Consider the following 15,913-nt stretch of genomic DNA (forward strand, 5'->3'; position numbering starts at 1 on the left):
TGTATCAGTCTCCAAGAATGAAATCTAAAGATCAATTTAACTACATAAATTACCCATTGAAATTAACAATCGTGCTAATATCATTATTTGCAAGTATTTATCTAATATTACATGTAAAAGTGTCAAATCAAAATTCAATCCTAAATCTCAATACCAATTCAAATGCAGATGTTCAGTTGAACGGCTACGCTCAATACATAGATAGACGAAATGATGAGACTGAAACAGCTCAAAGTACTAGTGAGTCTACATCAACATCAAATAAAGATTCAAAAACAAATTCCAATGAGAAATCAAAATCTACCTCAGCTAAAGAGTCTCAATCTACTTCAACTAAAGATATAAAATCCACTACAACCTCTACTAAGTCAAGCAAATCAACAAATACCTCATCTACTTCAACAACTTCAACCTCAGACCCCACATCATCAGAAGAATCAAAACCGGTAGCCATATATAATCAATCATGGATGAGATTCATATTTGTTCTATTTGGATTTATATTTTTAAATATGATTGCAATATGTATTCATCATATTTATTTAAAAATTACAAGATCTCAAAATATGTATAGAAGTTTTGAAGATGAAAAATCACCATTTTAAGCGAAACGTAAAAGTATGAATTAAATTAGAAATATATATATAAAGCAAACCTAAATAAACGGTTTACAACGTTATCTCTCAAGATCTTTATTTTTTACTTGAATCTCTAAATTAGTTATTAAACTAAGTCGGTGTTTACCGATATAGTAACAAAATCTTCAAGATCTCGACTAAAATTTTCTTTTATGCACAACGTACTATCGCTTAAAAATTTAGAGCAATAGAACTAATACAATACATATAAATGTGACAAGAAGACCAAATAATAATGCAAAAATTTGTCTAAATCAACCTCATCTAATTATTCAAGCTTATAGGAATTTATTCAATGCCAAAATTACCACCAATTACTACAAGAATAATTCAAATTACTTGTGCAATAATATGGTGTTTAGTTGCAGCAGGTCCAGTGTTTGGTTATGCAGCATTGAAACCTATCTTAATAAGTCAACATGTTTACGAGAATGAATGTGTGGAATCAGTTCAAACAAAATGTGTTCAACAAGATTTATCCTTAAATTTATTATTCACCGTTGCTTGTTCTGTTACAAATTTAAGTGCATTACCAGTTGGTTCAATTTTAGATACTTATGGACCTAAAATCAGTGGTATCATTGGTGCTGTAATATTAGCTTTGGGGTCATTAAGTCTAAAATATGCTTCATCAATGACTTATCTTGATGGCTATTTGATTGGGTATACTTTATTAGCATTGGGTGGTCCATTTACATTTATAAGTAGTTTCCAATTAGCAAATAGTTTCCCCAAAAATTCAGGTTTGGTTTTAGCATTATTGACGGGTGCATTTGATTCATCATCAGCGTTATTTTTATTTTATAGACTTTATTATTTCAAAATTAAAGAAATTTCAATAAGTTCATTTTTCAGTGGATACTTGGTTGTTCCATTATTTATTTTAATATGTCAATTGACTGTCATGCCTAAAGATTCATACAAGACAGTTGGAACATTAGCTAAAATTGCAGAAACTGGAATTGATGAAACTGGTAAACCATTGAGTTTAAGTGAACAAAACGATGGAGAAAGTGGAGAAGAATATTATCAACCAACTATTACTGAAACTACTGCATTATTAATGAGAAGACCTTCACATAATCGAAGAGAATCAACCATATCAAGAGCTTCGTACAGTTCAATGAAATCGGCATATGAACAAGAAGCAGATACTAAATTGATCAATTCAACTGGAGGAGTATTTGGAATATTACATGGTTATTCCATATCTGATCAGTTAAAATCTCCTTGGTTTTTATTAATGACTACTTTCACAACTATTCAAATGTTACGTATAAACTTCTTTGTTGCTACTATAAAATCTCAAGAAGTTTATTTGTATGGAAGTGAAGAATTGGCAACTACTATTAATCATTTCTTTGATTTGGCATTACCTTTAGGTGGTATACTTTCAATCCCATTCATTGGATTAATTTTGGACAATTTAACTACTTTAACTGTCTTGTATATACTTACAGCTTTATCATTATTTATTGGAGTCATGGGTTTAGTTTCATGGTTACCAGGAACATATGCAGGTATTATAATTTTAGTATTATATAGACCATTTTATTATACTGCAGTCTCAGATTTTTGTGCAAAAGTGTTTGGGTATGATAATTTTGGAACTGTTTATGGTACTATAATTGCTTTTAGTGGAATATGTAATATTTTACAACAAGCAATGGACAAATTAACTCAAGAATATTTTAAAGGTAATCCAACTCCAATAAATTCCATATTGGTTATATTAACTGCTGTTTTTGGGTTTTCATTAATTGGATTTGTCAAGTCTCAAGAAAAAGATATCAAGAGAAGAAATTTAGAAATGGAAGCTGAAGAAGCTACTTATAGATCTTTACCAACTTAGATGCAAACTAAATTATTTATTTAGCAATTTTAATACATAAAATATTTAGTCTAGACTCAAACATTGTAATTACTGATTTCTTTTACGTTTCCTTGTTGATCCAGACTCTGTATCTAACGCTGTCAAGGGAGGTATGCAACTAACGACATGTATAGTTTCCTTCTTCTCCACATTGACTATTATATCTTTATCTCTACTAAACTCCTCTTTCTTGTCAAAAGTCAAAATCTCTTCAACACTCTTCATTATTTTTTATTTTTACTTGAAGCAGCTTTATTTTCTTTTTCAATTTGTCTTCTTGAACCTTTCAAAATTTCTAAATGACCAACTCTACCGGCAATTAATTTTTCAGTACTTTTCATTAATTGACCTTGATGGATTTTAGTTAATTTTATATTTTCTTTAGCTACTTGTTTTTTAGGTTTAATGATTTTAGGAGCTGCCTTTTTGGGGTTTTGTTGCTTTTTAGTTACTCTTGCTCCACTTTTTGATTTTAATTTCAAATTACCTTGAGCCATTTGAGTTTAGTTTGGTTGTTGTGGAGTTGATCTTTTTGGAGATGAGATAAGATTGTAATGTGAATCAAGATTTAATTTTTGTGAGACATTTTAAGTTTATCGCAGTAATTAATTCTAGAGACCAAAAGTAAAGCAGCCAATACAAATATATTATATCAAAATGACAACTACACACTTGACCTAAACTGTCTTTGGAATCTTCCAAATTTAGCTCTATGACTTCTTTTCATCAATCTTGCTCTACCATGAACTTTTTATAATCAACACCTGAAACAATAATCTTGTATCATTTTTGTGCGTGCGTTACATTTTCCGAGTCACATCGCATTTTTTTTTCAATTAATATTATTGAATCAATTAAATTGGTCTGTTTATTTTAGCTTCATTCTACCTTTAATTGGTATATACCACCAAGAAAGATGAGTTCAAATTATCTCATATTACCAGGTCCAAAAGCATTATCTGAATTTAGAGTTGCTAATTTAATACTGGAAATTGAAAATAAAACAGGTGCAAAAGTTGAAGTTGCAAGTCAATTTACTCATTATATTTCATTAAAAAAGCCATTAAATGAAAAACAATTAAAGTTATTGAAAATACTTTTAACTTATGATAATCCAGTTGATGAAGATAATGAATTGAGTAAAGAATTGATTGAATTATCAACTGGGTCAAAGCAAAGTTCTGAATTGATTCAGATTGTACCTAGACCAGGTACCATTTCTCCATGGTCTTCAAAAGCTACAAATATTGCACAAATTTGTGGATTAGGTGATTTCATCGAAAGAATTGAAAGAGGGTTATCATTGTTAATCAAAGGTGCTAAAGTAGATGGAGAAACTTTAACATCAGTATATGATAGAATGACTCAAAAGATATATTACGATGTTCCAAAATATGATGATTTATTTGCACATCATAAACCAAAACCTTTAGTCACAGTTGATATAAACAATTTATTAACAGCTAACAAAGAATCAGGATTAGCTTTAGATCAAGGTGAAATTGATTATTTAACAAATGCTTTCAACAATGTTATTGGTCGTAATCCTACTGATGTTGAATTATTTATGTTTGCACAAGTTAATTCTGAACACTGTCGTCACAAGATTTTCAATGCTGATTGGACAATTGACAAACAACCAAAAGATAAATCATTATTCAAAATGATTAGAAATACTCATGAAAAAAATCCGAATTATACCATATCTGCATATTCTGATAACGCAGCTGTATTTGAAGGTCCACAAGGTTATTTATTTACACCAGATTTTAAAACGAAGCAATGGAAATCAATTAAAGAAAATGTTCATACTTTAGTCAAAGTCGAAACTCATAATCATCCAACTGCTGTTTCTCCATTTGCTGGTGCAGCTACAGGTTCAGGTGGTGAAATTAGAGATGAAGGAGCTGTAGGTAGAGGTTCAAAATCAAAAGCTGGTTTATCTGGATTTTCAGTATCTGATTTAAATATTCCAACCTTAAAACAACCATGGGAAAGGGATATTGGTAAACCAAATCACATAGCTAGTTCATTGGATATAATGATTGAAGCACCAATCGGTTCTGCAGCTTTTAATAATGAATTTGGTAGACCTGCTATAAATGGGTATTTCAGAACTTTAACAACAGAAGTTGAAAATAGTAAAGGAGAAACTGAAATTAGAGGATTTCATAAACCAATTATGTTAGCTGGTGGTATGGGTGCAATTAGACCAGATTTAGCTTTGAAAAATAAAAAAATCACACCAGGTGCTAAGTTGATCGTATTAGGAGGTCAATCAATGTTAATTGGTTTAGGTGGTGGTGCTGCTTCTTCCATAAGTTCAGGTGAAGGTTCTGCAGATTTGGATTTTGCTTCTGTTCAAAGAGGTAATCCAGAAATTCAAAGAAGAGCTCAACAAGTTATTGATTCTTGTGTCTCATTAGGTGGTGAAAATAATCCAATACAATCTATTCATGATGTTGGAGCTGGTGGATTAAGTAATGCATTACCAGAATTAGTTCACGATAATGATTTAGGTGCAAAATTCGAATTGAGATCCATATTATCATTAGAACCAGGTATGTCACCAATGGAAATTTGGTGTAATGAATCACAAGAAAGATATGTTTTGGGTGTTGCGCCAGAAGATTTACAGATGTTTGCTGATATTTGTAATCGTGAAAGAGCTCCATTTGCAGTTGTTGGTGAAGCTACTGAAGAACAGAGATTAATTTTAACTGATTCATTATTAAAATCAACTCCAATTGATTTGGATATGTCTGTTTTATTTGGTAAACCTCCAAAAATGTCAAGAGTTGCAACTACTGATAATTTAAGATTGAAAAAATTTGAAACTGAGCATTTGGACTTAAGTGATTCAATAGACAGAGTATTACAATTACCATCAGTTGGATCTAAGTCATTCCTTATTACTATTGGTGATAGATTTATTACTGGATTAGTTGATCGTGATCAAATGGTGGGTCCATGGCAAGTCCCGGTAGCTGATGTTGGTGTAACAAATACTTCATTAGGTGAAACTATTTTAACAACTGGTGAAGCCATGGCAATGGGTGAAAAACCAATATTAGCATTAATTTCAGCAAGTGCTTCTGCCAAGATGTGTGTTGCTGAATCACTTTTAAATATATTTGCAGCTGATGTATCATCTTTAGAACAAGTCAAATTATCAGCTAATTGGATGTCAGCTGCTTCGCATCCAGGTGAAGGTTCAAAATTATATGAAGCTGTTCAAGCAATCGGTATGGATTTATGTCCAGAATTAGGTATATCGATCCCAGTAGGTAAAGATTCAATGTCAATGAAAATGAAATGGGATAATAAAGAAGTTACTGCACCATTAGCTTTAACTGTCACTTCATTTGCACCAGTTGATAATACTTCTAATACTTGGACTCCTCAATTACAACCAGTTAAAGATACTGTTTTAGTTCTTGTTGATTTAGCTGCTAAAGTCAAGAAATCACTTGGTGGTTCAGCTTTAGCTCAAGTTTATAAACAAGTTGGTGATTCTGCTCCAACTGTTCATTCTAATGCTGTACTAAAATCATTTTTACAATCATTAGTTGTTTTACATAAACAATTCCCAGTATTTGCATATCATGATAGATCTGAGGGTGGGTTATTAACCACCGTTTTGGAAATGGCATTTACTGGTAGATGTGGGTTAGACATTGCTTTAAGTGGTGATGAAGATAAATTCACAGAATTATTCAACGAAGAACTAGGTGCTGTTTTCCAAATTAAATTACATGATACAATAAAATTCAAAGAAATATTGAAAGAAAATAATATTGATGAGGAATATGTTAAAATTATTGGTAAACCGACATTTGGGGATCAAGCAATTAATATTTCATACAATGGAGCACCAATATATTCAAACACAAGGGCTGAATTACAAAAATTATGGTCTAAAACATCATATCACATACAAAAAATGAGAGATAATCCAGTCACATCACAACAAGAATATGAATCTATATCAGATGATAAAGATCCTGGTTTAAGTTATCAAATAACATTCAATCCAAATGATTTTAAATCTTATAAAAATAAACCAAAAGTAGCTATACTACGTGAACAAGGTGTTAATTCTCAACAGGAAATGGCTTGGTGTTTCCAACAAGCTGGATTTGATGTCTATGATGTTACAATGTCTGATATTTTGGAAGAAAGAGTATCATTAGATGACTTTGTCGGTTTAGCTGCGTGTGGTGGGTTTTCATATGGTGATGTCTTAGGTGCTGGTGCAGGTTGGGCAAAGTCTGTTTTATTTAATGAAAAAGCAAGAAATGAATTTCAAAGATTTTTCCAAGATAGAGAAGATACATTTGCATTTGGTGCATGTAATGGATGTCAATTTTTCAGTAGAATTGCTGAATTAATTCCAGGAACTGATCATTGGCCAACTTTTGAACGTAATTTCTCAGAACAATATGAAGCTAGATTCGTTATGGTTGAAGTTGATGATAAACCATCCAATAATTCTATCTTTTTACAAAACATGAAAGGTTCAAAATTACCAATTGCTGTTGCTCATGGTGAAGGTAGAGCACAATTCAAGACCAAAGAAGATGAAGAAGAATTTAATTTGGATGTTATTCATTATGTTGATAATTATGGTAACCCAACACAAATATATCCATTCAACCCAAATGGTTCACCAAAGGGTATAGCTGGTATTACATCTAAGAATGGTAGAGTATTAGCTATGATGCCTCATCCTGAAAGAGTTTCAAGAAAAGAAAGTAATTCTTGGTATCCATATCATGAAAGTGAGAAATGGGGTGGTTATGGTCCATGGATTGAATTATTTAAATCTGCAAGAGAATGGGTAGGTGATGTATAAAAGTTAGTAATGTTAATAGATCATTAAATGTAAATGAAAAAGGATGTAATGCACACCTGTTAAAAAAAGCGGTTTGTAGTCTGAAGCTGTTTCAGATTTTAATTTTGTGTATCTTAGGGCTACTACCCTTATTTTGTGTGCTACCAATTTTGTGAGTGAAAAATTATCAAATTTACTTTACCATATTAATTTTATTTTTCATAGGATTCAAGTACTCCTAATTTACAACTAATCAACAACATCAACAACAATGGTCAACGCAATCTTATCTAAAAAAAAGAAATTAGTAGCTGACGGTGTCTTCTACGCTGAATTAAATGAATTCTTCACCAGAGAATTAGCTGAACAAGGTTATGCAGGTGTTGAAGTTAGAAAAACTCCATCAAAATTAGAAGTTATTGTTAAAGCTTCAAATACTCAAGGTGTTTTAGGTGAACAAGGTAGAAGAATCCATGAATTAACTTCATTAATTGTTAAAAGATTTAAATTATCACCAGAAGGTATTGCGATTTATGCTGAAAGAGTTGAAGAAAGAGGTTTATCAGCTGCTGTTCAAGCTGAAGCTTTAAAAGCAAAATTATTAAATGGTTTACCAATCAGAAGAGCTGCTTATGGTGTTTTAAGATTCGCTATGGGTGCAGGTGCTAAAGGTGTTGAAGTTGTTATTTCAGGTAAATTAAGAGCTGCAAGAGCTAAATCACAAAAATATGCTGATGGTTTTATGATTCATTCAGGTCAACCAACTAATGATTTCATTGATATTGCTATTAGACATGTTTTAATGAGACAAGGTGTTTTAGGTGTTAAAGTTAAAATTATGAAAGATCCAGCTACTAATAGAGTTGGACCAAGAGCTTTACCAGATGCTGTTAAAATTGCTGAAGCTAAAGATGAAGATGAAGTTGTTCCAGCTCCATATGTTAAAAATTATAAACAAAAACCAGAAGAAGTTGAAGTTGAACAAACTGAAGTTGAAGCTACTGCTTAAATTTAGTATTGTGTATACATTTTTAATATAAACTCAACAAATAACTAATTTTTTTAAAAGTATTACAATAACGTAGCTTTCATCACCTCTTTATAGAATTGTGTCTCCATGGTTCTTTTAGCTATGGTTCTTTTAGTTATACCAGTAGATCAAGAGTTAATCAAGCTTAAGCAAAAGTTAGATTTAAACACCGTTATATAGGTTGGCGGTTTTAAATTAGTAAATGGAATTAAAACTCTAGATCGTACAGTAAAAACAAAATTATTGTCGTCTTGTATAAAATTGAATTGTCGTTTTTGCTGAAATTGATTTGTCGTTTTCTTTAATTTAATCTGTCGTTCTAGTGAAAATAATACCGATATAAAATTTCGGAGTTTTTTTGGCAATAATTCATATATTTATAAACTCTTAACAAATTTATTTAGGAATAATTTGTAGTGAGATTAAATTATAATTAATCCGTAAATCTTAAAGTAATTAATTTTCAGGTTAGTGTAAGAGATGATCCATAGTATATAAGCTCGGTTGAATTAATAATAAATAATAATAGAATCTATATTGGTATAATTTTGTAGTCGTGGTCAAAGTTTAATTTCATCAAACATTCAAATCATTGAAAGTGTCTTATAGCTTCATTCATTAAATGCAATAGAGAAAATTAGTAAGTTTAATCTCCATGATACCGAACATCTACAAAAAATCAAGCGCGGGTCGAAGGAGATTGTAAATTTTCAGTCTATTTTAGGCTTAAATAAACATAACTAACGAAATAACTAATAACAGTTAAATGATGCAATTATCCATTTAATTAAATTTTTTTTTTTTTTTGCTTACAAATGTAATGAAAAGGATATAATTTTTGTGTAATTTATTTTGTATGTTATTTTATATTTGCCCCATATTTTATATTTCATTTTTAAATAAGCGTTATGATCTACGGAGTTATATCTCCTAACCCCCCTCCATACATTTTTTTATGATTTCTTATCTTTTAAATTATTAGAATATTGATGTAATATTTGAAATTTTAGAAGATGACTATAAATTAGTAGTAATTGTAGGATATATAAATATCATAACATATCTATATCTTTAAATACTTTCTTTCCTTGATTCATATATATTATTTTTCAATAGACAACTTTAAAATTAAATTAAAATGACAATGAATTTTTTAACTTTATCATCAGAGACAAGTGAACCATTTATTATACCAAATGTATCACCAGTATCTTCACCAAAATTAAATGCAAAGTTAAATGACTCTACAAAACAACCAATAATGGGAACTCAAAAATTAACACCTTTAGTTACTATAGAAGATGATAATGAAGAAGATTCAAAGTTAATATCAACTAGAAAATTATCAGATTTTGAATTAAATTAAGGGTATCAAATTTCAATTTTTATTTATTTTAGATTATGAATTTTATTTTATTATAAATGGTAATTATTTATTAGTGGGTTTTTAATTCTTTTTGTTTTATTTATAAGGAAAGTCAATTATTTAAATGATCCTCCTGGTCTGGTTTTTATATAAATTATATAGAGTATAATATATTATTTACTTATTAATATTAATACTGAAATTGAAAGATTCTTTTGTAGATTTGACCCTAAATGAGCCAATCGATTAAAATTTTCTGTCAAACTAAAGTATTAGAACTAGTATATAAGTTATGGGATTAGTCTGAGTGATCTTGAGATTATATTCGATAACACTAAAAGGGGGTGGATTTTAAGTAAGCAAACAAGTGGGATTTAATGTTTTGGAAATTCATCCTTCATCCGTTATGTAATTTCTATATTTTTGCAGCAATCTGAAACAAAATAATAAATAATATTATTTAACACAAAATTTATATTAGAAATTGTTCAAATAATAAAAAAGCAAATATTAAAAAATACATGATAAATTAAACACTCTATCTTGCAACCATACAAACAAGAAAGAGACATTTATCGCATCCAATTACTAAGTTTAATATAATTACTGTATTGAAATCAACTAAAACTTTAAAATTCTAAATAAAATTTAATTAGCATATTCATGTAAGAAATCCAAAACTTTTTTAGCAATAATTTGATACATTTCATCATTTTCAATAAACAAACTATGTCTACCACCTTCAATTCTATCAAATACTTTATTAATATTTGATGGTAAAATTTCAAAAAATTCTTCACTACCAATAATATCATTAATATAATCATTTGTACCATGTATAATTAAAACAGAAATTGAAGGATCCCATTTTTTAACATATTCAGGATTTAATAAATCTGAACCTCTTTTAAACATATCATTAAATTGAATTAATGAACCAATTAATTTTTTATCATGTTGAATAATATAACTTTTCCATCTTTCATTTGATGTGATATAATCATAATTTAATTTTGAATCTAATTTAAAATTTGGTAAAAATTTTGAGACATAAGGTAATGCTAATCTAGATATAATATTTGGTTGAGATTTTGGATGTAATTTAATTAATGGACCACATGCAACTATTGATTTAACATAGTCTTTATATTTACCTCTAATTCCATAATTTAAAACTATTCCTCCACCCATTGAATGACCCATTAAAATAAATTTTTCTTCTTTATTTATTAATTTATCATGATTTAATTTAATAAAAAAATCTAAATCATCAAATGAATGAAATTCATTAGTTTCTCCAATTTTTTTACCAGGAGAAGTTTCTCCTGCTCCTCTTTGATCAAAAAAAAATATTTCATAACCAACTTGTGATAATCCATCAAAATGTTCAGTATATACATTAGCTTGTTCTGCAAATCCATGAACATATATAATTTTACCTAAATATTTAACATTATTTGGTACTTTCCATGTAACTGTTTTAAATTTAGCACCATTATATTCAACAAATTCATTTATAGCTTTACCTTTTGGTTCAAATGGTATTGCAATTTCTGGAGTGGTAGTAGTCATGATTTTTTTTAACTTTATGATTGTTATGTAAAAATTGTCAATTGATTGTGTTAATATAAATATGAAATTGAGAATGGCAAAAGATCGGGGTCGTAAGTAAATATAAATATAAAATATACATAATTAAAACTTATTAAATCTCGTAGATCTTTAAATTTGAAAAGCAGGGGGGAGAAAAAAATTAAAAATTAAAATATTGTGGAGTTAAGGGGAGATAAAAGAAAGAGAAAATTCATTATCGTCAACTCAGTTTACAACCAAATATCTGTGTCATGGGAAGTATCCATCCAATTGGTATATTGTTAATGAGAAACAGATAATGCAAAAATGAATTGATTGAAAGTTTAATACCTATGTTCAATTAGAGCAAGACAATTGTGTTTTAGTAATTGGTTGCTAAACTTGAAGTACAAGTTTTATTTCCCACTGCTTATTTCATTTTGTAAGTGCTGAAAGTCAATACAGATTCCATAGAGTGTATGCTGAAGCTAATACTTAGTTCAAGTTCAAAGGTAGTCAGTTTCATGCAAGCTCATTGATTGAATCAAGTATAAAGTTTCTTAGATTTAGATCTCTCAACTGCGCGAATTATATACCCTTAATTAACTTTATGCCATTCAAATTTTGCTGAATCATTAACGATATCCTATATGTGGTATGCGATAGTAAATGAGATAGTTGATGATGATTTAGCGATTTGTGAGTCGGTTTGTTGGACATCAATTTATCTTTGTTTGACGCGTAAGAAGAAGTAAAACTGTCGGTTAACAATTTATATTAATAAATAATTTTATTAAATAAAAAATAATAAAAATAGAAAACTCCATAATTTAGTTGCAATTTACAGCATTAATTCATCTTTAATTTAGCACATCATCCACCACCAAGAATGTTTCTTCAGTTATTATCATATGCTGGAGCAATAGTAGGATTCCTATTCCTAGTGCTATCAATAGCGTCAGGTCTTTACTACATATCAGAATTAGTTGAAGAACACACGGAACCAACAAAAAGATTTTTAACTAAATTAATTTATTTAATAATGATAATTTACGTTTTACTAATGATTGGTGATTCATTTCCTATAAAACTTTCAATATTTTCCATATTCACTTATTATATATATTTACAAAATTTAAAAAAATTCCCATATGTTGAATTAACAAGTCCTATATTTCTAACAAGTGTTGTATTAGTATTAATTAATCATTTTATGTGGTTTAATCATTTCCATAATCCTACTATACCATCATTAGAACAAAGATTAAAACCAGATTATAAACCTCCAAGAATACCTAATTTTATTGAAGTTTGTTCATTTTTTGGTCTTATGATTTGGTTTGTACCTTTTGCTTTATTTGTAAGTTTGAGTGCTCATGATAATTTATTACCTCATCATAATGATTTACAATCAGCAGATAATGATGGTAAGAAGAAAAACAATGGGTTAGCTAAAGTCGTTGTTGCTAATTTAAGAGAATATGTATATACTATAAGTAGGAAATTAGGTTATGAATTAGATCCTCATCATGGATCAATTATATATTAATTAATTAATATCAGAACTGCATTTTATTTTTCGATTAGTTATTTAAGAAATTTTTAACTGGTTTACCAATATCTTCTAAACTCAATAAAAAAGTATCATGACCATAATTACTTATATCAGTACCTAATTCAAAATATTCAACTTCTCCTGTTTTATTATATGGATTATCTAATAAAACATCAGCAATTTCTCTTTGTTGCCATACTGGAAATAAAATATCTGATTCAACTCCAATTACCAAGACATCTTTATTGGCTAATCTTCTTTGCATACCATTTTTTAAATCTTGTAATGATTCTTCAACTGATAATCTTGGTGAATTTGTCAGTTTTTCTTCATATGGTTCTTCAGGTACTACTTCATATTCTCCAGAATCATTAGATTGTTCACCTTTATACTTGAGTTCACTTCTTTTTCTATCAGCTATAGCTTTTGATCTAGTACTTTCACTTAAATCAAATAAATCCATTGCTTTTGAAACATAAAGCCAAGAATTTGCATCATATTCTAAACAAAATTTTTCACCAGCATGATCTAAATAAGTTTCAACTAAAAAATCAGGACATAACGCAGGAGGTTTTGATTCATCTGCTCTATATCTACCAAATCTATATTCCCATTCAGGTCCTGATCTATAAGTCACAGTGGCAATTTCTCTTGCTAATTTCATTCCAACATGTGGTGGGATTTGATTATAATAAAATCCTCTATTCCAATTTGGATCACTCATTAATACTTGTCTTTGAGTATGTCTTAACGCTATTGAATATGGATGAGATCTTGCACATCCACTTATACTTATAACTTTTTGAACTTCTTCAGGAAATTCCCACGCATAAGCTAAACTTTGCATCCCACCCATTGATGCACCAACAGATGCATATATTTTATTAACTCCAAATTCATCTCTTACTAATTCTCTTTGAGCTCTTACCATATCATTTACTGATAATATAGGAAATCTTGTAGCATATCTTTCATCATTTGCTGGATCTATTGATGAAGGACCTGTTGAACCATAACAACCTCCTAAAACATTGGTACAAACAACAAAATATTTATCAGTATCTATAAATTTCCCCGATCCAATAAAATTTTCCCACCATCCTGGTTTTTCATTTTGTGGTTGTGATTTTGCATGACTTGAAGCTGATAATCCAGTATGTATTAATATTAAATTATTCTTTTGTGGGTTTAATTTCCCCCACGTTTCATAAGCTATTTCATATTCTGGTAAATGACCTCCATAATCTAGGAAAATTGGTTTTTTAGATTTATATAGTTGAAATCCAGTTCTTACAAAGCCATAACTTGGTTCGGGGCCTGACTGTAGACTACTTGATGATGATGAATCTTGAGTTTTACCTTGTGATAGCTGTTTGTTTTTGAGTTCTAATTTATCTAAACACGGAAAAGTTAATTGAGGATTTGAACCTTTTGGTTGAAATTGAGTTGTGAGATGTCGTATTTTAATTGATGCAAAAATCTGTTTTGAGTGTATATTGTGTGATTTTAGATGATATAGTATTCGTTTAGAATTGATCATGATTTCTATGGGATTTCGAGGATATGAGTAAGTGGAAGTTGAGTTTTTTCAACTCTTTAAATATATGATTTTGGATACGTTTGCTTACTAAGAATCATAAAGGGTTATAGATCTGAGTTTAAGATATTTTAAAGCAAGTTTCAATAAAACGTGACTTACTTGATATGGATTTTTTGTGCGGCTCTTATCTCCATGTTTTTTCATTCTATTTTTAATTTTTTATTTATATGACTACTTTCAAGCTGCTGTGACACGACAAGAAACTGAAAGATCGTAACTGAGACAAATAATTAATTCAAATTATTAATAGTCCAAATCACCAGTTGAATCAAATGTCTACAATCTTACTAGATAAAGTAAAGCAATTGAATTATACAGATGTTGTAATTTTATGGAGACTAGGATTTCTGTTATACCCTATTACTTATATTATATCAATTCCACTCACATACTTTCTACAACGATATAGTGGAAAAATATCAGAGATTTGGTCTGTTAAATTCTTAGAAAATTATATTGTTAGAAATTATATTATATTATGGTTTACAATACTATATTTTGGTAATTTATTAAATTTTCAAAACTCACAGGTATCAATCTCATTTCACGATCCAAAAACAGTGAAAAGCATTAAAATATATTTCTTGAACATAATATGGTTAACAATTTTATTAGAATGGTTTTTTGGATCACCAATTTTTGAAAGAGTTAGTATTGCATTAGGTGCATATTGTACAAAATCAGAGTTCAATAAGGAATATAAATGTGAACAAAATGGTGGGAAATGGATAAATTTATTTGATTCTTCAAGTCATTATACTATGTTAATTTCAAATAGTTTATTGATCTGGTATTTGGTCATACCATATATATCAAGACATATGTTTAAGAATATAAAACTAGATTTAGAACAAGCCGGTCTTCAACAAGAACCTACTATAGAAGAACAACCTGAGAAATTAAAAACTATTTTGGTTTATTTATCTTTACTTTTTATTGTGTTATGGTATATACTGTTTTGTATAACTTCATTATTTTTCCATACAATAACTGAAAAATTAGTTGGATTATTTTGTGGTTTATTTGTACCAATAATGATACAATTTATAAATTAGTTAACGAATAAAATAGAATAACTAGAACCTCATTAGCAAAAACAGTCTTATCTTGTATTTTGGTTATGATAATAATAATGTCATTCTCCATATTAATAAATATGTAAGTTGAAGTAGGGACAATTTGATGTCTGATACATAAATCCTGCATATACAAATATAATATTTTGGCATAATTATCTCAAAAATATTCTTAAGTTTTTTTTTATCTTTTTAATCTTTTTTTTTTTTTTTTCATAGTTTAGATTTTTAGATTTTGCAACATTAAATAAGAATTTAATGATTTGGAATAATAATAAGATTATGGCATTAATATCTCTAATTTTAATTCAATCTTTTTTTTTTATTGGAAAAGTAGAGGCAATTTCATAAATTGATAAAATAATATAA

At 28.8% G+C, this 15,913-nt stretch overlaps 10 protein-coding genes across 10 annotated transcripts; 7 read left to right on the plus strand and 3 right to left on the minus strand. All coding sequences in view use genetic code 12, as the record gives it.

Annotated features, from left to right (window-relative positions):
- Positions 1-17: 17 nt before the first annotated feature.
- Positions 18-605, plus strand: KGF54_002291 (uncharacterized protein; the record flags this gene model as incomplete). Its single annotated transcript, XM_051762755.1, has 1 exon — positions 18-605. One exon carries the CDS (start codon positions 18-20, stop codon positions 603-605), a length of 588 nt encoding a protein of 195 aa, XP_051620803.1.
- A 328-nt stretch (positions 606-933) lies between these two features.
- On the plus strand, positions 934-2,490 carry KGF54_002292 (uncharacterized protein; the record flags this gene model as incomplete). Its single annotated transcript, XM_051762756.1, has 1 exon — positions 934-2,490. One exon carries the CDS (start codon positions 934-936, stop codon positions 2,488-2,490), a length of 1,557 nt encoding a protein of 518 aa, XP_051620804.1.
- A 245-nt stretch (positions 2,491-2,735) lies between these two features.
- On the minus strand, positions 2,736-3,008 carry KGF54_002293 (uncharacterized protein; the record flags this gene model as incomplete). Its single annotated transcript, XM_051762757.1, has 1 exon — positions 2,736-3,008. The coding sequence occupies one exon, from the start codon at positions 3,006-3,008 to the stop codon at positions 2,736-2,738; it is 273 nt and encodes a 90-aa protein (XP_051620805.1).
- A 419-nt stretch (positions 3,009-3,427) lies between these two features.
- On the plus strand, positions 3,428-7,366 carry ADE6 (phosphoribosylformylglycinamidine synthase; the record flags this gene model as incomplete). The annotated part of the gene is made up of 1 exon (XM_051762758.1): positions 3,428-7,366. The coding sequence occupies one exon, from the start codon at positions 3,428-3,430 to the stop codon at positions 7,364-7,366; it is 3,939 nt and encodes a 1,312-aa protein (XP_051620806.1).
- A 250-nt stretch (positions 7,367-7,616) lies between these two features.
- RPS3 (40S ribosomal protein uS3) lies at positions 7,617-8,354 on the plus strand (the record flags this gene model as incomplete). Its single annotated transcript, XM_051762759.1, has 1 exon — positions 7,617-8,354. The coding sequence occupies one exon, from the start codon at positions 7,617-7,619 to the stop codon at positions 8,352-8,354; it is 738 nt and encodes a 245-aa protein (XP_051620807.1).
- A 1,165-nt stretch (positions 8,355-9,519) lies between these two features.
- On the plus strand, positions 9,520-9,741 carry KGF54_002296 (uncharacterized protein; the record flags this gene model as incomplete). The annotated part of the gene is made up of 1 exon (XM_051762760.1): positions 9,520-9,741. The coding sequence occupies one exon, from the start codon at positions 9,520-9,522 to the stop codon at positions 9,739-9,741; it is 222 nt and encodes a 73-aa protein (XP_051620808.1).
- Positions 9,742-10,389: 648 nt separating this feature from the next.
- On the minus strand, positions 10,390-11,313 carry KGF54_002297 (acylglycerol lipase; the record flags this gene model as incomplete). The annotated part of the gene is made up of 1 exon (XM_051762761.1): positions 10,390-11,313. The coding sequence occupies one exon, from the start codon at positions 11,311-11,313 to the stop codon at positions 10,390-10,392; it is 924 nt and encodes a 307-aa protein (XP_051620809.1).
- Positions 11,314-12,526: 1,213 nt separating this feature from the next.
- Positions 12,527-12,862, plus strand: KGF54_002298 (uncharacterized protein; the record flags this gene model as incomplete). Its single annotated transcript, XM_051762762.1, has 1 exon — positions 12,527-12,862. One exon carries the CDS (start codon positions 12,527-12,529, stop codon positions 12,860-12,862), a length of 336 nt encoding a protein of 111 aa, XP_051620810.1.
- Positions 12,863-12,896: 34 nt separating this feature from the next.
- On the minus strand, positions 12,897-14,408 carry KGF54_002299 (uncharacterized protein; the record flags this gene model as incomplete). Its single annotated transcript, XM_051762763.1, has 1 exon — positions 12,897-14,408. The coding sequence occupies one exon, from the start codon at positions 14,406-14,408 to the stop codon at positions 12,897-12,899; it is 1,512 nt and encodes a 503-aa protein (XP_051620811.1).
- A 332-nt stretch (positions 14,409-14,740) lies between these two features.
- On the plus strand, positions 14,741-15,523 carry KGF54_002300 (uncharacterized protein; the record flags this gene model as incomplete). The annotated part of the gene is made up of 1 exon (XM_051762766.1): positions 14,741-15,523. The coding sequence occupies one exon, from the start codon at positions 14,741-14,743 to the stop codon at positions 15,521-15,523; it is 783 nt and encodes a 260-aa protein (XP_051620812.1).
- Positions 15,524-15,913: the final 390 nt, after the last annotated feature.

Source organism: Candida jiufengensis, assembly GCF_024610255.1.
Source record: "Candida jiufengensis strain CBS 10846 chromosome Unknown scaffold4, whole genome shotgun sequence".
Taxonomy (NCBI): Eukaryota; Fungi; Ascomycota; class Pichiomycetes; order Serinales; family Debaryomycetaceae; genus Lodderomyces; species Lodderomyces jiufengensis.